Source organism: Amphiura filiformis, chromosome 7 (genome assembly GCF_039555335.1).
Source record: "Amphiura filiformis chromosome 7, Afil_fr2py, whole genome shotgun sequence".
Lineage (NCBI taxonomy): Eukaryota > Metazoa > Echinodermata > Ophiuroidea > Amphilepidida > Amphiuridae > Amphiura > Amphiura filiformis.
The window spans coordinates 53,404,718-53,429,156 of record NC_092634.1 but is presented as its reverse complement, the minus strand read 5'-3'; the positions used below and the strand labels follow the sequence as shown (position 1 = coordinate 53,429,156).

The window sequence follows — 24,439 nt, the reverse complement described above, 5'->3', positions numbered from 1 at the left end:
GCACTCACAGCTCCACATCACAATACAATGTCAACACGATACGTTACCTTGGAAAATCTGTATTAAAGTAAATACATGTAAATGCACCGTGCAGTCCGTAAATACAGTAGTCTCATACTCAGCATTGACGCGTGTCGTAAACGTGTGTGTATTGCATGACGTTAGTAAGCAACTCACTGTCCTGTGGTTGATGCTATTGTTTACAGTGGCCATAATTCAGTAAAACATATTGTTTACGTTCACAGCTCTATAGGTGAAAATTTATTGCGTGACGGTGAAACTTGTGAAAGTGATACTGTTTTATAATTTTGGGCATTTTTTGTCATTCAGTTTGTTTGTTTGTTTACCCAGGTTGGTCCGTGAGGAACACATGCTAATCCATGGAAAACCATGGACCGTTCCAAGCTCATACAAATGCACAAGCCTGAATAGCCAGTGTAGGCTAATATATGCATGCTGGCCTAGATAGCTTTGATAAACAAAGCAAGAAATGGAAGAAAATAGCTAGGAAAAAGAGAAAAGAGAGAAGGCCACTCCCAAACACAATTGTACAATTTTACTCTTAGCCCTTACTTCGTGAGAAAGGAAACTGGAATTCCAATCTCAGTTTCCATCCAGGGTTCTGGTTCCACCATGTGCCAGCATTTCATGACGTTGATGAAGTGTCATGACATTTAAAGCCGGAACCGAATATTCGAAACCAACGATAAAGAGCTCTATAAAGTTGATTAGTTCCGCGTTTTAAGATATAATTTGATTCCTAAACTTTAATAGTGTAAGTGAGGAAAGTAAACAATTATTCCTTGATCAGCCATTTACTAAATCTGAATTGTATAATACTCTTGTTTCTATGAATCAAAACAAAACTGAAGGGGAATGATGGTTTACCAACTGAATTTTACATTGTTTTTTTTTTTTTTTTTTTTTTGAAGTTTTATTTGGTCTGATATTTCTGACCCTTTGTGTATAAAGAATTATACTAAGGCCTGGAGATATCTTTGTTGACACTTGACTAAACTTATTGCAAAAACTTTGAAAAAATGAAAAGGATTTTTAGCGAATCTGATTGACCCAGATCAATTTAGTCTTCTTAACTGAGATCATTCCATTGGTAGTAACATTAGATTGATTTTGGATGTTATTGAACACAGTGAATATAATAAAATCCCATGTGCAATTCTTCTTCTCTTAGATATTGAGAAAGTTTTTGATTCGGTCAATCATCATTTTTTATTGCAGATTTTAAAGCTTTTTAAAATATTTCAATTTTGGGGATACTTTTATTTCATGGGTAAACACTCTACAGTGATAGGATAAGTTATGCGTTAAACAACGGGTTCCTTTCACAACCCATTGATATTACAATGGGATATAAGGGGGGATATTTCAGGCCAATTCAGTGTTGCCTGATTTCCTCATATTTATTTCTTTTGATGATTAAAACAATGGCCATTTCGATTCAGCAAGATTCAAGTATTAAGGGCACATTGGACACGCACAAGGAGGGAGTTAACATGTTTTAACATGTTAAAACAATTTCTCAGTTTGCTAAAGATTTAACGTGTTTTTCTGCCATGGGCGGACTATCATTGAATTTACACTTAATTTAGGTGTATTTTGTCTTGGGACCAATAGATAGCATGGAAAGTTTGCTATATCTCTATAATGATTGTTTGTACTAGATTTGGGATCAGAGGATGATTTAAGGAAGCCCCATCATGCACAAAGTGTTATCACTAGAGTTTCAACTGCCACTTTACTTTTCAAATCCCATTGAATTCTGTGCAAAAGATGTAGAATTGTGTGTGTGTCATTATTACTTGGTCGATTTCAGATGTATGCATGGATAATTCACACCTTCTGTAGATAACATAAAATGTGAAATCGACCAGCTTTTTGAAGGTGTTTTTATTGTAAATATATCTGTTCCAATTCAAATTTAACCATGTACGTGTATGCAGTGGGCGGGCAGTGGTGTCATCTGATGTTCACTCACACAACTGTGCTAACCGTAAGACTTGTTGCTGGGTAAGTGCTTAAATCATCCTCTGATTTGGGAATTTGCATCTCATATTTGAAAGAACCAACGTTTTTAAATTGCAATATTTTGAAACCACAAACCAAAACTGGGTGCTATGATGTAGGCGAGATTGGGCTATGCAATAGAAATTTCCTTCATTTTGCATATGCATTTATACTTTTTTGTGTTGACCTTCAAGATGTGTCTTTTTCAGAAGAGTTTAGGCAGATATGAAATGTGCTGTATAGTGTTTGTTTTTGTTCATGGGCGAAATTTCGACGAAAATAGGACATTTTCTTTTGAATTAATACTTGTCCCATTGTTTTTGTCATATCGATCGAATGGCAATAAAATTCCTATAAAGTTCAATACCCCATTCATCCATCCATGGCAAATTCAGAAACGGATGTTACTATTCTTATGAAGGTAAACTGGGGAATTAGCCAAAGGAAAAATAGAGCGAAGGTGCCGGATTTGGAGTCCCAAGGATGAGGGAAAATGAACGGGAAAAGAATGACTAATACGAAATGAACCAAATGAAACAGAAATAAGTTTAAGAATTTATTATGAATTTACATCATTAGACAAACGGATCAAAGTATGATTAATGTTGGTTTAATAAATCTTACCCGAGATACGTTGCTGAACAATAAGTATATTCTTTGAATATAATTCTCGTGCAAGACATGCATCATGCAGTTATTGTTAACTACATGTATGCACACAACACAGGGACACTCACAATAGGCAGTTGAACCCTACTGGTAGCGCTGTGTTGTAGCTATACCAGATGAACTAGCTAGCGTCATATATGAAAAAGTATAAAAGCTATGATTTTAGTATACTTTATCTATGTTTCAATTACTTATTCTTTTCAAAATATCTGAATTTTCAACCCGGTACAAGCTTTAATAACGCGGGAGCATACCGTTTTTATGAGAAAGAAATATACCATCTAGGCCTATATCCAAACTCCCGTGTTATTCCAATGCACATTTTGCTTCACCGGGCCGCCCTGGCTTGGTCACATTTGCAAGAGGCGTGTCATTAAACCGTAATAGGTACAAATTGAGTACTTGCTCTCAAGTACGGTTTATTCTCTACATGTCAATCTTTAAATCATTAGCATAGTCCTTATAATAACGGTGGAGCGCCTTGATGAGTAAATGACAGCAAACCAGTGAAAAATACCCCAAAACTCTGTCAGTTGAGCTCCGACCGTACATGTCAATAGCGACATTATCAATTGGATTAGTCGACCGTAGCGGATCGCTCATTGTATTAATATTATCACGTGGTAATAAATTTGCGTTGGACAATCGATTACTATAATGGTTTTGTATAGGCCTACTGCATATCTTGGTTTAATCTTAACTAAGCGGGTTTATGGCTGGAAAGGTCACGCATACTGCAGTTACTGTCCGTTTTCCTATACACAATACACAGTGCTCTCACCATTGACGCGTGACCTCTACAAATGATGTTGGGAGAATGGATACTTGCCTAGTTAACATCACTGTGTGAAAAATAACCAGCCAATATTTTATTTATTCTCCAAAACTTCTAGGAAATATATTTCTCTAACATGACCTAAAATTACAGCTAGGTTAGATGTTCAGAAATGGTCGCACTTTTATAAAATATGAGTGAGGGCAAGGCATAGCTAGCCAACTCCCCGTGTTAATTGAATGGAGATTTGACCGAAAATATTGGTATCGGACCGCTCACTTCTGAAGGATGCCACAAAAAACGGTAAAAGCTACATTTAAATTATTCTCAATAGGTTCTAGAAAATAAAGTTTTGTAACATGTCCTAAATATTTAGCTAATTTAGATGTTTGGAGAGGGTCGCACTTTTGTGTTTTAGGAAGGATATGTAAACGACAGATAACACCAAAAATATGAAGAAATTATTTCCAAACCGTGTTAAGTCAACACTCATTATGTTGCTCATTTTGAAGAATGCTGGTTAACAAAAAGCAGGTCTTTGTCTCATTTCGTGAACAAAAGTACACATGCCATTGTTTCCTTTCGTTTCCTTTATAATCGGTTACCCAACTGAAGCTATAATACTAGCTTTATTGCGATGTCGCACATTGAAAACAGACACTTGTGCACAACCAGAGAAGATCTGATTTAATCAGTTGAGCTGCTTCAATGAGTGTTATCTTGGTTTAATAGCTTTTAATGGGGTTTAAGTCCTGCAAAGGTCGAGATGAATTCTACTGTAGACATGACTGCATCATGGGTGAATTTGCCGTGGACATATAAGTGCACTATGGATGACAATATTCGCCATCATGTTGACCAATCTAACTAAACACCAGTAAAGAGCCAGGAAACGTCCGTGCGGGTTTGAGAGCCAACCAGAAGTGATTCATTTATCAAAGCACGGACAATAGCTCGCTCCATGGCGTTCAATTGATACGCGGATCAATACACCGTTCACTTGATGAACGGGTATCGTGGCTTATATTCAATTTTGCAAATGAATTATCGTCACAACACTATCAATACATATTATCTGTTTTTGACTATAACAATGTAAACATGAGCAAGGCCATGTTTGTGTAGCCTTATCACTATCAGGTAGTTACATGTACTGATCAGCTGATAATGAATTGCACGCTAATTGAATCTGAACATAAAAAAACGCTTATTTTGTAAACAGATAATACTCTGTGATTATTTATGGATGACATTTAAGGAAAATGTTATCAAGGAAATAATTAATATATCAAACATAAAATTTGTTTTTGTCAACGATGAAAATCCGATCATAAATAAAGTTTTTGGGAACTATATTATTTGACAAATGACATTAAATTTTACTATGAACACTGCCAACTCAAAAACTTAGTTCATGTTATCTGCCCAGTAAATTACTTGTGTTTGCTTATCTTAATTGGAACCATAATAATTCTTTAATTCTGTATGGTAGTTGAATAGGCCTATGATAGTGATATTGATTTGAAAGCTTGTATTTCAAGGAGTTTCTTGCTGGCGAGTTATATAAGCCAGAGTCGGGATGTTGTATCATTATGCCTGAAATCACTAATTTATTGTAAGATCAGTACAGAGTAGATTAGATACGAAAATGGAAGGTTAGAACATATTACTGTGCACCTGATCCGTGAACTGTAGACTAACTGTGTCATTTTGAAAGACTCTCCTTTCAGTTTAAGTCATTTAATTAAAAAAACTGTATTGTTCTAAATGGTATAGACAGAAACGGCAAACAGACAGAAGTTTAGAGTTAAGAATTGACAGGAAGTTGTAAGAGTTACATTGTTATGGACACGATGGGTGTATAAAGCGCGAAAAATGCATACGACCCTTTTTGTAGCTTTTTGTCCATCCACGACATCCGCACAGAAAATATTTTTCACGTGATTTCATGATGCAGTCATGTCTACTAGGGTGATTCACAAAAAATGAAATTGGTATTTTTCAACGGGACACCCCCTCATTTTGTTCATTTTGGTAATAAAATCATACCTGCAAAATATGAAAAAATTCAAAAAAGTTTAGGGGTGCTACCGGTCAATGAACTTTTGTGCACAGAGTCAATGTGATTTATGAGCCATTTTCTTTACAACACACAAAAGCCATGTTAATTTTCCCTGATTGTGCCAAAAATATTTGATCATAGTGTGAGTAATGTCCTTAAAATAAATGCTAAAGAAAATTGTAAAAATGTTAACCCGCTTTCCAGAAAATTGCATTTTCTGAAAACTGTTACATTTGGGGCAAGGCAGTTGCTGGAACAGCCAAAATATTATGGTACTTGGCTAATATAAAGTTGTGTTTATGGGGCTCTAGTTCTTTTTCTTTTTTTTTTTTTAAATGTTTTTTGTTGTTGTTGTTGTTTCTGTAACTGTAAATTATGTTATTCAAGTGTTGAATGTGTGTAGGTTTGTAATTTTATGTAAGTGTAGTGTAATGTTTAATGTGTAATCCAGTAGTAAATGTGTCTTAGCCACTCTAGCTCTTGTCACAAGTACCTTGCACAAGGTGTAGTTTTGAACTGGCCACTATCCAATGTTGTGACCCCAATTTATATAATACATTTCTTTTCAACCATGGTGAATCTAATCCTTCCTGTGGTCATTCAATTCAAACAATACAAATCTTCATCAGGTATGGCCATAATGACCACCCCTGATACAGATGTATGGATTTTGATAGTTACTATTACACATGTTACATAAGATTTCAAAAGCTGGTATCACCATTGGGGTAAACTAATATGTGAAGAATTTTAATCTTTTTTTTTTTATCAACAGTTCAGTTCAATAAGGTATAAATTTGGGGTGCCTGGTGGGATTCCAGGGGATATCCCAGGGTATTCTTTTCTTGAGCTACACTCCCTCTGTCACTTTTGAAACATTTTTTATTATTACAGTCAACTATGAACTTTAATTTGGTAAAAACCCATGTTTTCACTTAGTTAGGTATATCATTGAACATTTACGTCAGTTTTGCAAGCGTGGTAGACTTTTTTGGCCCTGAAATAAGCGTTTGAAATTTTTGACAAAAAATCCCATTGACTTTGTGTACAAAAGTTCATTGACCGGTAGCACCCCTAAACTTTTTTGAATTTTTTCATATTTTGCAGGTATAATTTTATTACCAAAATGAACAAAATGAGGGGGTGTCCCGTTGAAAAATACCAATTTCATTTTTTGTGAATCACCCTAATGTCTACAGTAGAATTCATCTCGACCTTTGCAGGACTTAAACCCCATTAAAAGCTATTAAACCAAGATAACACTCATTGAAACAGCTCGACTGATTAAATCGGATCTTCTCTGGTTGTGCACAAGTGTCTGTTTTACATGTGCTTATTTTCTTGATCTTCAATATTATTTTTACTTTTCCTTCCACATAATTATCGGCCAATATGTATAGACTTGCTGGCTGGCTTGAGCAGTTGCCTTGTTCCATGATCCCACCAGGTGTCTTCACGTAGCGGCCGTTCAAACAAACAAACAAACAAACAAACAAACAAACAAGCAAACAACTAAAATCCGCTCCATGCAACTTCCGAAGTTTTAGCTGTAATGGCTAATATCTTTTATTTTTTTTATTGTTCGGCGTTTCTTCATAGTACATGAAGTCCTGAAAGAAACAAAGAATAATATTGTGTAATTCAAAATTCAAACCTTGTAATGCATGAAATTGCTAAAATGGTGAAAAAGAATCCATTTTTGGCCATAATGACTACCCCCCGAGGATCGTACCCTCCGCGGCAAGGCAGTTAAGCGAATGCCCTGGTGCCGTGTGTCATTTAACTGCTCATGCACTGATCAACCACACAATAAAAAAATTCGGGAAGCACCGTAAGAAAACTGGCAAGTGGTGGCAAGAAAGTTTCGCACCACGTACGTCAAAGTTCACTTTTCAAAGGACGAACTGTTGTTACGAAAATCAAAACGACTGGTAAACAGTTCTACTAAATGACCTCAAAAGGTCAAATCTTCTCATTCCGTCTGTGAAAAATAAAATGACGAAATTGCAACAGTGACTGTCACCCTTACGAGTGAAAATACAGCTTATTTAGCCAGTGTCAACATGGTTCAATATGGTTCAATGAAGAGGTACCGCCTGAACGTATCAGTGTAACGCGGTATAGACGAATCCAAGTAGCCAAGTCATGGTCAGGATTTGGTCGGACATCTTTGGGTAGCCGCTAGCACCAACCTGGTGCTTTGAGCGTCCAATTGTGCAAATAAAAGCCGCCTAACACCTAGAGAAGATGCAAGGACGAGGAGGGTTAATAGAATAATAGCTAATAATATATACAGCCTGTCTCAAAAAAAATTGTGCAAGTGAAAAGCGCCCTCTCTGGCAATTAGAAAATACCGTTCTGAAATAATGCTTACATCAACGTCAAGGGTGTAGTCTTAGCTCTTAGATGCCGTTTGTTCTGTTCAATTTGCTTGTTTTAATCTCGAGATATGTTTAGTTAAAGACGAAAGGGTCAAATCACAATTGTGCCACTTTTACTATGGAAGAGGACTTTACATGTAACAGTGATAGCATCAAGTTTATCAAGAGTTCCTTCATGAAATCAAAAGAATACACAATACAAAAAGTTTTTTACTGTTTTTACTGTTTTATCATGATGCAGGAATGATGATTCTCTTTTTCCACTTAAAAGAGATTAAAAGATAAATAAAATGTTTCACATTCTGTTGTAAAATGGATTTCACATTCTGCTGTTTTGCATGTGCATGTCAATGATTTTATCATGGTAAATACTGTTCTCTTAGTCACTTAGACATGTTAAAAGACAGGCAAATATTGCGGACTTATACATGTTATAGGTTAATGAACGCATATTACTTGTTGGTAGAGATATTAGACAAAATAGTGCTGATGTTGATGCGTCTAATGCGTGCGCCCCGAAAGGGGGAGTGCATTAGACGCATCAACATCAGCTATCATTGATTTACAGCTCTCTTCCCTATAGTAAAAGTGGCACAATTGTGATTTTACCCTTTCGTTGTTACATAAACATATCTCGAAATTGGAACAAGCAAATTGAACAGAACAAACGGCATTTGAGAGCTAAGACTGCGCCCGTGACATTGATGTAAACATTATATCACAACAGTATTTTGTAATTGCCAAAGAGGGCGCTTTTCACTTGCACAATTTTTTTTGAGACAGGCTGTATAATGGAGATAATTCCGCAGGTAATCCCGTCGCATCTATTCATACATATAGTCCTTTTGTTCGCAAGTACATCAATGCATAGATACCGCGTGTAGTTAATCCGATTATTATGTCACTTCAACAGCGAATAGACCATGCTGTGTGTTTTGTCGAAGGAACTGTATTGTGTTATTCTTTTGTCTGCCTGTGTTTTCGCGGAAGGTGTAAAACGGGTGATGGAATGCAGTTTAAAATTTCCGCCAAGGCCGAATCATTTCACATTTTGAGTGCATTGTAGCCGACGGCTACCCAACTAAAGGCTGCTAGTCAGGTGTAGGAATGCGTGTATTTGGATTCGTCTATATTCAAAAATTGTTTTCACCTATATTGCTATGGTAGTTAATCCGATTATTACGTAACTTCGCCAGCGTATTGGAATAAAACAGGAGGATGTGAGTTCATAAGGGCAATGTCGGGGATTATAGGTCACAATCGATGTGGAGAGATGAGAGGTCCGACCAAGGGGGTGACACTAGATTCACGGTTGTTCTATTATCAACGCAAACCTATGACATATCCCGCTGGCTTGCTACTTAGAAAATGAGGCCAGTTAGTGTCAACATGGGGTCCTCGGTTTGAATATTTTCCTAACATATTTGACTAACTCCACTGCTATATGGTTTTTCACAATATAACAGTAATGGAAAAAAACTGAAATTGTTCGTCATTTTTCGGCACAAAAATTTTTGGCAAAAAATGACGTCACGAACATAAACAACAATCTCCTAATTAGCATAATGGTCGCCATTCCACCAGCTAGCTCGTCCTGTGATTGGTCCTTTAGTTATCTAGTTTTATATCTATATCGCTGCTCCGCGGGAGTAACATGCATGGGCGCTAGTCAGTAAATTTTCTATGCTTTACCTCACTTGTTCGGCTCAAAATTAAAAGGGGACATATCTGACAGTAAAAGCTAACATTGTATGGAAAATAAATACTAAACCACGCGAATCGTGCTTGATAATTAATTTTCTATCATGCTGTGATTGCCGGAGACATCCTTTTCCCTCCTTTAATAAAGCAAGACAGGGAAAACATTATTGCAATAGTCTTATAGTTGGGGCCTCTTGAATGGTCACTATAAAGTTCAGTGTCAGTGGACTCTTCTCACAGAGTCCGGCAAGGCCCGTAGAGCTGGCACAGTGAATGCTCGCGGTTAACTCAACCCAATGAACCTCCTCGTGGTGTTTGCAATGGGTCACTCTAACCTGGGCAAATGGGGATCAGTCACTGGACTTTCTCGATGGCATGGTGCCATCTCACGGAGAGGAGCGAGCAGTCCAAGAGAAGTTTTAGCAACTGAATGCAAATACTTACAATAAGAAATACTGCTCCAATCAATGTAGCTTTCACTTTAACATCAAGATCCATAGGAACTAATGGAACGAATGAATATGTATTATGCACAAATAACTAAATATGCCTATATGAATGAATGATTGAATTAATGTGAGAATAAATAAATGTATGATTGAATGAACTTGACGAATAAACGAATGAATAAATAACATATGAATGAATGTATTATGTATACGAATTATTTAATCATTCACTGCAAATTTACAGATCATATGATTCATGCCTATTCTACATACTTACAAGTTATTGCAAAGTTGTCAGCATTGGTGTACATTTCTTTCAGGTATCCACCCCACTGTTTGCTAACTTTTCCTATTGATGACGTCTCTTCTAAATTCATGACCTGAAATTAAAGTGGCAATATAGGCCTAGTCTTGATCAATGAATGTCTAATATTGTCTTGGTACCAGCCGGTTTGTGTTCCTCCGTCACTAAGAAACAAAGGAACACAAATCAATTGGGACCAAGACTATTATTATGTCTAACGACCACTATGAATTTCATCCTTTAAAAAAATGAAACCACAGAAATCAAATCTATTCTTATTTAGTGTGTTAGGCAAAAATTAGTATATAGTGATAACGACAAATTCAAACCCATCTGGAGAGAAATTTGAAATTTGAATATCCCAGCAAACACAAAACGTTTTCGAAAATAGGCCTATTTGCAAAATGTTAGAAGGTTGAAAATGATCAGTTTCATAATATTCAAAAAACATTTTTGAGAAAGTCCTATTAACACAATGTTATTTAAGTGTTGACAAAATATTTTGCAGAAATGTTGCACAGAATATTGTACAACATCATTCTGATAACATTATAAAAATATATATATTATGTTTTCCCATCAAAAATTTAAAAACATTTAGGCTATATACATGACCTATTTTTAAGTTTATGAGTCAACGTAAGTACCATATTTTAAAAGACACATTGTGTTTAAAGTAAACCTTTAAACATGTTTATAAAGTGTATGTGTTACAGCCCTACATAGTCACAGTTTATTATGGCACGCCTTTGGTGACATAACGTACAGCAAACTACGCGCAGTTTCTTTCCAGTTATAAGCAGATTATTAACCAATCAAATTCGTGATTGGCTCCGAAAGAGCTAATCACGAAAAAACCATTGATTTTGATCACTTCAGCTCTAAAAGACCTTTAAATTGCTCATTCCTAAACATGTCTGTTTTTTCTTGGCGGTGAAGACAAGAAAGACCCTTAGATGTTGATCGTTCGCAGCTCCGAAAGACCTCTTTGATCTTTATACTCAATCACACACGTGAACAATAAACTTATACAATTAAATAGAAATGTATTACATTCTCTATAATCAACATACATCAAATTCTTCGTCGTCCGTACAGCATGTTCCTTGACACATAAAATCAGGACCTTGAATTTTCAACAGTTGCGTATCATTTGCGTCAATAATTGTGAATCGAGGTGCCAATTCGCTGCATCTGAATACACAAAATAACAAGCACCATAGCAACAACAACCAAAGAATAAGAATAAGAATAGCAATTTCAGTAGCAAAATAATAATTATGAAAACAATAACTTACATGATCTAATAAGAATAAGAAACAGATTGTTTTGCGCGGTTTATTAGATCCGGGAAAGACAACGTTAGTACCGATATTGTCGTGCGTGCGGCCCTGCAGTGCACGTTCAATAATGGGCAATATCAAAGCCTTAGATAAAAAAAATCTACATTTATCTAATATATATCTAATATCAGGACATTCCTCGTATTCAGAATGCAATTTGGCGTGTCGTTCCGCCCTTATGCCCGGTTTGCCCATAGCATATTTTTCATCATCACTATAGTTAGAGCGCCATCAGCTTTTGCCCTCAGGATCACTTGCTATGAATGTTCTAAAAACATGCACGCTGTAAAAAATCTCCAGGCATTTTACATTTCTTGTAGTGTGGACAAACGTGTGATTTGAAGAACCACAAACCTCAGAGAATTTAAAGATGGCGTCCAGAAACACTGACAATGATTTGTTCAAGGAGAGAGAAATTGCTAGAGAATGGAGGGCGAAAGTTCTTAACCATAGAGAAATTGTGGTCTATTCTAAAAGAAAGGTTTCTTTGAAACTCCTTATTTCAAAATCATAACACAACTTACAGATAAGAGTCCAGAGTGTATGGCAAAGCCTACACTGCAAAAACAAGTGTTTATATTTAAACACCATATTGTGTTTATCAGAGCAACACTTAATAAACACATAATTCATGTTAATGGTCTAACACTAATGTTCATAATTAACACTTGGTGTTATATTACAAACACTAATGTTTGTAATATAACACCAAGTGTTAATTTATGAACATTAGTGTTAGAAAAATTAACATTAGTGTTAGACCATTAACATGAATTATGTGTTTATTAAGTGTTGCTCTGATAAACACAATATGGTGTTTAAATATAAACACTTGTTTTTGCAGTGTATGAGAATAAGGAACTTCTTGTGTCATTAGCGGAAGCTTCTGGGGCGAGCATGTTTTGGAGGTCCATGGTGATTGACCACCAAGAATACTAATTATTAAGACTTCAAATTATTGGTTTAACATCTCTATACTAATGTAACAAAATAACAAATGACAAATAGCCTAAAATGCATCATGTAAATTTCATTTTAAATATTATTATTTGCTTTGAGGGTGGGGCGGAACGAGCTTATTGCACACGGTAGGCCTACCAGTATACAATATAATTTGATTTTACTATTATACTAACGCTTGTCTAACATGCCCAACAACAGTTCCCACGGGCGCTTCTACGGTGACTGTCAATGCACACAGCTCCGAACCAGCACACCAGCAACATCCACCACAGCAATTTAATTCACGATTAACTCTCATTACTTCCTGCAAATAGTATAATTTCATAGTAGTATCCATTAATCATATAACGAGATAAAAAAAATTGACAAATGAGGACTAACATTTGGATTTGCCCCCTCACACCAAAATCTTGCATGGCTACGCTGTGAAAAACGTCTAAAAAAGAGGATGTTATATAACAAAATACCTCTTAAAGGAGTATTTCGTGATCCTACCATCCTCTATTTACGTCATTTTTCATTAGATATCCACGAAAAAACCTATTCCCAAAATTTCAGTTGATTCCGATTTTGCGATCGCGAGTTATGCATGATTATGTGTATTACACTGCTCCATAGACAATGCGTTGTAATTTTGCTAAACGAATTAATCAATTAAGCAAGAAATATTTTGTACATAAACATTATGTAGCCAGTGATATAAAAATCTCAACTTTTTTTAGAGAAAAGTGGGGGGGGGAGGCTGTGGATCACGAAATGCCCTTTTAAATGGCAGGTTCCAATGTGAGATAGAAAACAGAACACGAAAATTCGGAACACGCCCCTTTTACACTGCGATATTAACTAATCATAAAAGACACTGAAATATGACAAAATACGGACCGCATATTATTTCAACAGACGCACAGATATTTTTTTAATCTCCCTCTCTTCCCCTATTTATCCCAAATTTGCAACTAAAACATGCGATGTATTTCTGCATGCCCATTTCTGTTTGGGTTTTTTTTCTCCCGAGTGTTTTTTAGTCAAGCATCCCTCTTCCTCTGTTTGTATCTACATACATATCACATTGGGCTATTCCATTTAAAATCCGCACTACCCCTAGTTACCCATGAGGAAGATTTTGATGTATCTTCCACAGGAGGAGTATGAAGATAAATTACAAATTGAATTCTATTTTAATCACCTCCTCCCCTTCTGTGGAAGATTCGGGTTGAATCTTTATCAGAAGTTGTACGAGATGCAAATGGGGCTGCCTAATGTGTTCATTCCATTTGAAATCCATTATGTATAATATAGGTATTTCCTTAATCTTCCACAGGGGTAATTTGAATTTTAAATGGAATAGCCCATTTTATCTGTCTGTTTGTCTCGCTATCTTTTCGTTTTTGCCTTTCGTTATATAAAATAAATTGTCTCTATGCCTTATGCATGCCTCTCGAATACTCCTTTGAAAAATAATTTGTGCCGCTATATACAGCTGATATATATAAGCGTTTCAAATGTACAAAAAATTACCATTTCAATTCATTCTTATACCTACTTGTTGGTTATTATCGGTAATATGCATTACAAATCCCCGTTGTGCACCGCAGCATTGCTGCTCACATGAGTCCGACTCTGTACGGGTTTAAGAACAAATTAATAATATGCATTTAAAAAAATAATGTATACTTTTTAAGTGATATAATTGATCAAAACTTGGTTAGAAGCTGCAGATTAGGATAGACAGTAAAAAGAAAAAGAAAAGAAAAAGAAAAGAAAAAGAAAAAGAAAAAGAAAAGAAAAGAAAAAGAAAAAGAAAAGAAAAAGAAAAAGAAAAGAAAAGAAAAGAAAAGAAAAGAAAAGAAAAGAAAAACACACATAAAAATAACAAACAAACAAAAAACACAGTGCATTGGGCCGGATTCGAACCGGTGACATTATCGTTATTGTACACGTACCTTCATGTGCAAAGTAGATCTGTTGACCAAGACTGTTTTTTATCTGGTATCGATTATTTGTCTCCCATCCTGTAAGCACTTTAACATAAAAGTGAAAAACATTACCTACCCAGCAAACACAAAAATGTTTTTTAAAACGTGTTTTAGTTTTGATGAAATCATTTTATAAAAAATAATAAATGTCTGGTTATATCAATATCATGAAAGCATTTTAAAACATGTTATGAAAAGCACTAGTAGAGTACAATCATATTTTTTTAACAACATATGGTCAAAATGTTATTGTAAAATATGTTTTGCCAATGATCCGATTATTCATATTCTGTTTCTATAGCTTAGATTGAGGTCAATTATTAAAACAAACTATTAAAAAACAACTTATCAACCTTAATTGAGCAATTTTGAACATAAAACATGCAATAAAAGCTAAATGAGGATGTGTAAAGGAGATCCAAAATATGGGTCTTTTTTCCTTATCAAAGTCACAAATTTGTCAACAAATAAGTTTTTTGAAGAAATTTCATGGTAAACATAAATGAATGTCACTGTAAGATCGCAAATAAGCAAATAACTTAGTCTCTAAAAGTTCGACGTTCCAGTAGTTGATGAACAAGTTCAAAAGGTCAAAAAGCCAAAACTAAAACCGAGGTAGACCGAGTCGGCCTCAAAGAAGTAGGAACTTGATAGTTGGTAACTCATCAAAGCATAATAACTTACTCTCTAAAAGTTCCACTTGCTGATGGACAAGTATCTGGTCAATCTGTGTCAGGTATTCCAACCCCGGTGGACATCCAACAACATTTAAGGGTACAGGCATCCATTGGGCTGCTGCTGCATGAGTGGGTTGACCAGGCTCACCGGCAACCTATGACGTAATCAACAGAACAGAAGAGAGGTCATTTTGATATTGTGGCCATAGCTAAATTAAACAATAGCGCGCTATTGTTATTAACATAGGCCCTATATAAAACAACCTTATAATGTTAAGATTCTTACTTGACCATATTCCAAGTTCAGCTTCTGACATGCCACACAGCTACATCCATTGGTAGGTCCACACTGGCCATCACAGCAAGGACATGACAACACACGCCGACCACAGTAGTACCTGCCAGTTGTACCTAAACACAAGAAATCACATCATATCGTATTATGGTCAAGGTCACAGATTTTGAAATAAAAAGGAACATACAACAGAGAGAAAGAAATACAGCACGACCAGATAGATATATTTTGATAGACAGCTAGACAGGCTGACGGGTAAAGACATACAGACATAGCCACTCGAGAAAGATGGTTACCTTTTCTAGCAGGTACACCAGCAGAATTGAGAAGTCCTTGCAACCTATCCATCTAAACATTAAACCACCAGCAAAGAAAAAATATTTAAAAAGATAATTGAACATAAGATTAAGAAGCTCCCATGCAGTCAGTTTTAATGTTCTAAATAATTGGTCTTAACTCAGATGTTAAGTTTTAAATGTTCTTCACACAACTTCTATGACTGAAATAAGATGAGTTGAAACCTTTTTAAACTCTACCCTTGATATGGTTGTGCAATTAGATATGCTACTGAGAATTATGAGAGTTTGTAAAAAAATAAATAAAAAAATGAAATGAAATGAAATGAAATGAAATGAAATGAAATGTAATGTAATGTAATGTAATGTAATGTAATGTAACGTAACGTAATGTAATGTAATGTAATGTAATGTAATGTAATGTAATGTAATGTAATGTAATGTAATGTAATGTAATGAAATGAATGAAATGAAATAAGAAAAGATAAAATTAATAAAATTAATAAAATTAATAAAATTAATAAAAAAAAATAAAAAAACAACAAAATAAAATAAAATAAAATAAAATAAAAACACACTGATATAGCAGAAACGGAAATTGATTACCGGTAGGTAATATGTACTATTGCCATATATTTTTTAAATGAGATATATATGATGGTATCTTGGTTTGAGATATGATGATTTGATCATGAGCTTGATCATGTTGATCATGATCTTGATCATGAGCTATCATGTTGAACATAATGTTGATGAAATTGACTCCTGTGTGGGTGTTGAGCCAGAGAGGAATAGCATGTCACAGTCTTCATATTTAATATGAACTATACTTGTTTTCAACTCTGGCACCCATGAATTTGGTAACATGGAAACCAAATATAGTGCCAAACGAGCACCTTCAAGGCATACTCGTACTAGACGAGGAAGCAAAAGCGACTTGGGCGTACTGCTTTACATGTTTACGGTTGTAACTATATCATTATATTAAGGTATACGGGGAAGTGCCGCCCCAGAGGGTCACTTTTTAGAAAGAAACCCCTTAACATTGGTCCCGATTTGAGAAAAAAATCCTAATTAAACATGGGTCCCTATTTGAAAAGCAAATTGTAAAAGACTGTCAAATCAGCCATTTGAGGTAAAACATCCCTAAATGTGGGTAGGGGTTTCAGATTTCAAGCGGCACACTCCTGTCCCAATGGAATTCGAGTACACCCCCCCCCCCCCCCCACCCCACCCCACCAAACACAAACACACCGCCTGAGCCGGATGTCTACCATCCGAATCTTTTGTTTCCCTTTGATTTACACAGTTGATCGTGAATTCTTACTTTTTGCCCATATTCCAAGTTCAGCTTCTGACATGCCACACAGCTACATCCATTGGTAGGTCCACACTGGCCATCACAGCAAGGACATGACAACACACGCCGACCACAGTAGTACTTGCCAGTTGTACCTAGCCACAAGAAATCACATTATATCGTATTATGGTCAAGGTCACAGGTTTTGAAATAAAAAGAAACATACAACAGAGAGAAAGAAATACAGCATGACCAGATATTTGCAGATAGAGAAACAGACTGACAGCTATTAGATATACAGACACAGACACTCAAAAAAGATGGTTACCTTTTCTAGCAGGTACACCAGCAGAATTGAGAAGTCCATCATGCAACCCATCCATCTAAACATTTTACCAAAGAGAACATAATTATTTTAAAAAGATAATTAAAGGAGGATTTCGTGATCTAGCATCCTCTTTTTATGACATTTTTCAGTACATATCCACGAAAAAGCTTATTCCCAAAATTTCAGTTGATTCCGATTTTGCGTTTGCGAGTTATGCATGATTATGTGTATTACACTGCTCCATAGACATGCGTTGTAATTTCGTTCTGGTGCACCAGAACGAAATTCAAATTTCACGATATCTTTGCAAAACGAATTAATCTGCAAGAAATATTTTGTACATAAACATTATGTAGTCAGAGGTTTCCAGTGATATAAAAATCTCAACTTTTTTTGAGAAATGTGGGGGGATGAGGCTCTGGATCACGAAATGCCCCTTTAAACACCAGAAGCAGCCATTTTGAATGTTCAAAATAATGGGTCTTAACTAGATACAAAGTGTTGCTTCGTATCTCTTATCTCTTATCTATCTACATACAACTTCTGAAGTGACTCGTATTTTATGATAACTTCAATTTGGTATACTAATGTGTGCTGTGTACTATATGAACAGATTGTCTTCATTTCCGCTGTCTTGAATCCTGGTTTCATTTTTACTTCGCTTTCGAACGGGAAAAGATATTAAAACAAAAATATGTCACCAGCTAGGTCTGCTACCTGTAGAAGCTGAGATATATGGATGAAGGCAGAACTTTTTGAATGACCCTCGTGCATATGAGCCACATTGTTGTGGCATAAGGTTTTTGTTTAACTTACGGGTGGTAGTTGTCCTGATAAAGGTTGAAGTTGAAGTTGTTCTGTGTATGATGGTGGCGGATGTTCCACGGGAGGCAGCACTTGGCCTTCGTCCTGAAGTTCGGTTGTCATTATCTTGAAAATAAGAACAAAACGCATCGGAGAATTTCTGCTTATATTTGGTCGGACCTAAGATTATCTTCTTCACATCATCACTTCTACGGCGAATAGAAGCAATGGCAGAATTTGACATGCCCCAACATTCGTATTAATAATAGTATTATTACAATAATATGGCTTGTCATATTGTATCCTTGAGTGACCTTAAACTGTTCTATCTTTGGCGGCAGTTTTAAAGACATTATTCTTGTGGTGTGTGAGTTTCATCATTTGAAATGCCGGCAGAGATGGATTTTTCATAAAAGTATAGAGAAGGTTTGTCCTTAGTGTCACAGCATGCATTTATGTCCACAGTATATGGGCAAACCCACACCTATAAACGAAGAAGATTAAAGTTTACTGCGGAGGATCCTTGAAGAAGTTATATCGTCTGTAATAATGACATTTTTGGGGTAAAAATTGTGGTAAAAATCACATAAAAAGTATGTTTTTCAACCTAATTATCTGATGTCATATTGAAATGTTTCACTTAAGGCTAATGAAAGTTAATTCCGAGTTTATCGTCCCCTTTTTTTCCCAGGTTGGTGAGGTGACTTTTTCATTTTTCATTTTTCATTATTTCATCAGATTTCATTATTGACCTAAAATGCGTGTTGATTTAAAGCCACACTCATACATGTTATTTATAAACATGTTTTTATATGGGTAGGGACTAGAAAAGTTAGAAAAGAGCCTGGTTTTGCTTCCAAGTTATGAATTTATATGTTTTACAAACAAAAATATATGTTTCCAATTGCTAAAACTGGTGAAAACACTGATACTTTGAAAATAATGAATTATTTTGGCATTTTTGAAAATTTGACGCGGGTGTTTTTGGTTTCCAAAAAGTGACGCGGGCGGGGGACGATAAACTCGGAATCGACTTTCACTAGCCTAATCCCATATCAAGAATTATTTAGCATTGTAGGCTCTACATCTGTGCCAAATTTGGTATATTTCCTATTAAAGAATGTAGGATTTCTTCAATATATTGCACAGTGCGTTTGCACTGTTAATCAGACTTGTACCCGAGTCCAGCTTATCCGAGTCCGAGCCGAGCCGAGTCCATTTGTATCCGAGTCCGAGCCAAGTCCGCGTCCTTTAGTGTCCGAGTCCGGACTCGAGTCCAAGTCCGGGGGTGCGAGTCCGAGCCAAGTCCGAGTCCAACAAAAATAAGACGCGAGTCCGGACTCGAGTCCGGCTCGAGTCCGGACTCGGTCAGAGTCCATGACCGGAGGTGGGGGGGGGGGGGTGGGGGTTGACATTCAACTTGAATGTGACATGTATCTGCCTACTGGCATTGCTTAGTAGGAATTTGTATAAAAATGGGTCATTGGGTATAACAAAATGAAAAAGCTAGGGTAATTGGGTATAAAATTTTGAAAGAAGGGGGTCATTTTGTATAAAATTTTGAAACAATGGGTCATTATTCCAAATAATGGAGCAAAATTTTATATTTTGTTTCTAATTTGAAAATTTACAATACAAATTTGCTGAAAAAAAGACAATTTCAAAGTTTCTGCATAATTTTAAGGCATTTTGATGATAAAATTGCAGAAAGAGAAGGTCATTGGTCAAAGGTCACTCACTACACCACACCACACACCGCTCTCCCTATACACACCCACCCTACCAAACCCCACCCACCCCACCCCACACAGTTGACATTTCAAAGACACAACCCAGGTCAACCAACCAACCAACCGTACACATGGTACACACAATACTTCAAAGACCCATACCCATGAGCAGCTACATGTAACTCCTGAAGGTAAAAACTACATGTATCAGACAGCAGTCATGTGGGGGTATTTGTGTGTGTGTGTGGCACACTACATGTAAACTCAGGACTAGAGAAATGTCACTAGGCTGTGTGAAGCATAAAGAAGTGTAAATGAATTGCAATGTATTCAAATACATTTTAGAGGGAGGCTCCCTATTATTGTAAACATTTTTATCCATTTTGACACCCAAATTTGGCAACCTCCCTATTTCTGTCAAATTTTGTGCCCTTGAATTTGCATTTACCTTTGAATTTTTTTTTTTTTTTTTTTTTTTTTTTGAATCCTCTCTATTTTCTGGATGTTAATGTTGGCATCTCTGCATCATTATCGTCATCATCTTTATCATCATCATAATAATAATCATACTAACAGAAATTCACTTTTAATTCTAAACATCTTCAAAATTGTCCCACACAAAATGTGCTGTGAGTAATGAGCACACACAAACTACAGCCACTGTAGCCCTGTCATGGACCTACCAATTTACTGAGTGGGAGCTGAGATGTAGGGTCCAGTGCATGTGCATGTTTCTCTCTTAAATTTTAATGGATTGGAAAGTTCCATGAAAAAACTCTTAGATATTTTTTATAGTCCAAATATTCAAATTATGCATTTAATTAATTATTAATTATTTCATTACTAAATTAATGATAACAATAATAATTATGATTCTGCTAAGTGACAGATAAATCTAAATAATTTGCTGGATGTGTAGGATATATGACAGATCACAGATTTGACAGCCCCCAATTAATTTGGAAAATGTTCAAATAAGTAAAGTCAACAAATTTGAGATCTATTTTGACATTTTTAGATTTATCATTTCACATGGATTTAATTGGACTGGACTCGGACCAGACTCGGCTTCGAGTCCGAGTCCTTTTGTGTCCGAGTCCGAGCCGAGCCGAGTCTTTTCGTGTCCGAGTCCGAGCCAAGTCCGAGTCCAACAAAAAGTGGACTCGAGTCCGAGTCCGGACTCGAACGATACATCTCTGCTGTTAATACCTTTGCACTGTAAATTACACACATGCAGTTTTCGTCCATTTTCAGTAATAGCAATGTCACGCCAAAACGAATCAAGCTATTTCCATGAAAGTCACAGAATAAGTAGGAGACATGTGTGGCATTGTATTGCACTTATTGAAATTAGATACACTGTTGACTATATATTTTTGATATTTTGTTCAAACACGGTATAAATCATTCTGGGACACCTTGTATATTGTATTTACACACCGTATTCGATCTTTTTTAAAAACCAAATTGGATGAGATCTGACAGGTTTTAAATGTTGGAGCTGTTCAGTTGTGGACAATGGGCACATCAGTCAGATTTGAGTCTGGCAATTTTGCCTGAAGCAATTATCAGATTACCAATTCCAATGATAGAAATCCAATTAGTTTCACTTCAACGCACTTCTTTGGTGTTGCATATTACCAAGTTTTAAGGTGTATTTGGGACGACAATAATTCCCCGTTTCATCTCTACATGGACATATGACCGATTTTTGTGCGATTGCACGAACAAGTATACGTAATTCTTGGCAACACTGATTACTAGTGATTAATGTATATTTCTACGCCGGGCTATTTTCACGAGCCACTCCCGCCTAGGCGGAAGTGCCTACACACCCAACGCAAGTCAATTGAAGCCGTACAATTTATCGCGAATTTACGTCCGTAAAATTTAGACACTTTTTTGTCTAGATAAGCACCAAACCTCTCATCTCACATTTGCATGTCAAAAATTAACATAACTCCCGAAACCGAAAACGAGAATCTTCGTTCAACTTTTCTGTGGCAACAAAAGATTAGAATAAAAGGATTGTTCACACGTACCATGCTAACACTTCAAAATAACAATGAGATCCGAAACCGAACACTGAAACCGAAACCGAAAAGATAAAACGACGGTTAGAGTCGAGTCCCCCAACCTGGAAGCCTGGTTTTACAGGCCTCATGTCACAGGGGAAAACGCGGTAAATCGCCCAAACCGACAATTGCTGGAAATTACTGTAAATTGCCGGAAATTATGCTAAATTATGACCGATCAAGTGCTATGAATCGTTAAATTTTGATAAATCACAGCAAATTGAGGTACATTTTACAAAATTGTTTCAAATTTTGGTCAAACCATTACTCACAGCACATTTTGTTTGGGACAATTTTGAAGATGTTTAGAATTAAAGGTGAATTTCTGTTAGTATGTTTCCTAAGAAAGCTTATAATCTGCAAATGGCTTGAAATCACATGGTAAATTGCTAAAAATTATGCTAAATTGGGGGTAATTTGAGGTAAATTTTACAAAAAATTTTCAAATCTTGACCAATCGGCTAAATCTACTAAGAAAGCTTAAAAGCCACCAAATGGCGATAAATTTAGCAAAAATAATGTGCGATTTACCGCGTTTTGCCATGTGACATGGGGCGGGGCCTTTTTTTTTTACCAAGGTGGGTGTGGGACTAATTCTGTAGGATTCGACTATTTAATAGTCGTGTACGTGTAGTCGCGAATATTACTATAGGGTGCCACAACATCACGCTGTGCGTTTGGTGGCATCCTCATACTCTGTTTCTCATACTTTTGTCATATAATTTAAAATATTCCGCACTATTTTATAAAAAAAAATATTATTCTGTATTATGTTAACATGTATTTTGAATGGATGAAATAAACTGAACTGAACTGAATATACGCGGTAGTCGCGACTTTCGACTGTAGGACTTGGTGATAAGCCCGGGTGATAATATAAGCGACTAAAATCAAAATGTCCAAAAACATAAATAGGGGAACTGTTTAAATAGAATGAAGCTCGAATTTTAACTTATACATGACTGTATTCAAATACTAGTGTAGTCACCAAAGTCGTCGTAGTGTACATCATAATATAATGCGAACATTAATAGCAAGTATACTAAATACATTGTAAGTCGCTGGTAACCAGTATTTTAAAAAAGGTTGCTTTGAATTGACGTGATGGGTTTTCTGACCAACAATAAAATCGGACAGTCCAACGAGGGCCACTATCGTATTCATTTTTGCATATCCTATCCAGATAAGATTTGCTATCTACTGAAGAAAGCATTTAGATTCATTCTAAAATAAAATTATGGACTGGATTTTTTTATAATCACTGATATAGGAGAAGATGAATAAAGTAAAAGAAATACATTAACCAATGACCTTGATTCATTCTACACGGGCATATAAAATTAACGACAATCGTGAATACACGTACCTACCTTCCTCTGCGCCTGGAATTACACGCTATAAAATGTATCTGCACAAATCACTGCAAACGTTCTGATTTATACGTTGAAGATATCGCTGAATAACCAATATTCCTTTTTGCTCTCTTATTGTGATAATGAAATTTGCTTTTAATATCATTCTGCTTTCTGGATTACAAAATTTCCGCCTTCAGCGTTGTATAAATACTGTTTATTTTCATCATTATTTAACAATCCAGTAGCCATATAAGATAATCTATTCAGTTAGTAATTTTGAATTGCCTCGTTCTCCGAGTCGGGATATATTATTATACGTTATATGGATACGTGTAGTATAAGATGGGACTGCAGTTAGTTACCATGGTAATACTAAGAGTAGATGATGATATTACATAATACGAACAAATTGAGATGTATGTTCACAAAGAAGTAAGGCGTGATATAGCCAATGAACCTGAAATAATATATTTTTACCTCAAATAAACATGTTCAGTGTCGCATATGTCATGCCATAGTAAATGCCGGAAATAATAAGTAGTGGAAGGAGAGAAATTTTATTAAAAAATATACTATTAAATCTAAAAAGAAAACGGTAAACATACGCAAACTAAATAACAAATACTATTTGGTGCTGTGCAATAATTATGAGCCCTGGGGAATGTAAAATGGTGTGGGGCCGAGGGAGGGGGCAGGCTGAGTATACTGAGAGGGGGAGGGCAAGTAATTTTGGCACACATATAACTAGCATATAAAGGCTTAGGAAAACACTATAGAAACGTTCAAATATGCAAAATTTTCTGACCGCTAGGCTCGCGTCATTAGGCCGTATAAAATTAATGTTTTGGTTCTCGTCCCCTCCCTCCTCAATTTCTGGGATTTGTCAGATTTTTTTTAAAAAGATTTTTAAATTATTTTAGACTTTAGAATG

At 35.9% G+C, this 24,439-nt stretch overlaps 1 protein-coding gene across 1 annotated transcript; it reads right to left on the bottom strand.

Moving 5' to 3' along the window:
• Nucleotides 1–6,799: 6,799 nt before the first annotated feature.
• On the bottom strand, nucleotides 6,800–23,737 carry LOC140157334 (phospholipid scramblase 2-like). The gene is made up of 14 exons (XM_072180488.1): nucleotides 23,520–23,737; nucleotides 18,361–18,474; nucleotides 17,545–17,599; nucleotides 17,244–17,371; nucleotides 15,917–15,968; nucleotides 15,612–15,736; nucleotides 15,333–15,480; nucleotides 14,616–14,693; nucleotides 14,216–14,292; nucleotides 12,846–12,976; nucleotides 11,440–11,560; nucleotides 10,340–10,442; nucleotides 10,058–10,116; nucleotides 6,800–7,141 (listed from the first exon to the last, which is right to left on the bottom strand). The coding sequence occupies exons 2-14, from the start codon at nucleotides 18,469–18,471 to the stop codon at nucleotides 7,088–7,090; spliced, it is 1,242 nt and encodes a 413-aa protein (XP_072036589.1). The 5' UTR covers nucleotides 18,472–18,474; nucleotides 23,520–23,737; the 3' UTR covers nucleotides 6,800–7,087.
• Between the last annotated feature and the right edge of the window lie 702 nt (nucleotides 23,738–24,439).

Coding starts and splice junctions, on each gene's coding strand:
- LOC140157334 (XM_072180488.1), bottom strand. CDS start 18,471: ATGACAACCGAACTTCAGGACGAAGGCCAAGTGCTGCCTCCCGTGGAA. Junction 15,737..15,916: donor TGGTGTACCTGCTAGAAAAG/GTAACCATCTTT, acceptor TCTTGTGTTTAG/GTACAACTGGCAGGTACTAC. Junction 11,561..12,845: donor GTTGGGCATGTTAGACAAGC/GTTAGTATAATA, acceptor TTGTGTATTCAG/ATGCAGCGAATTGGCACCTC.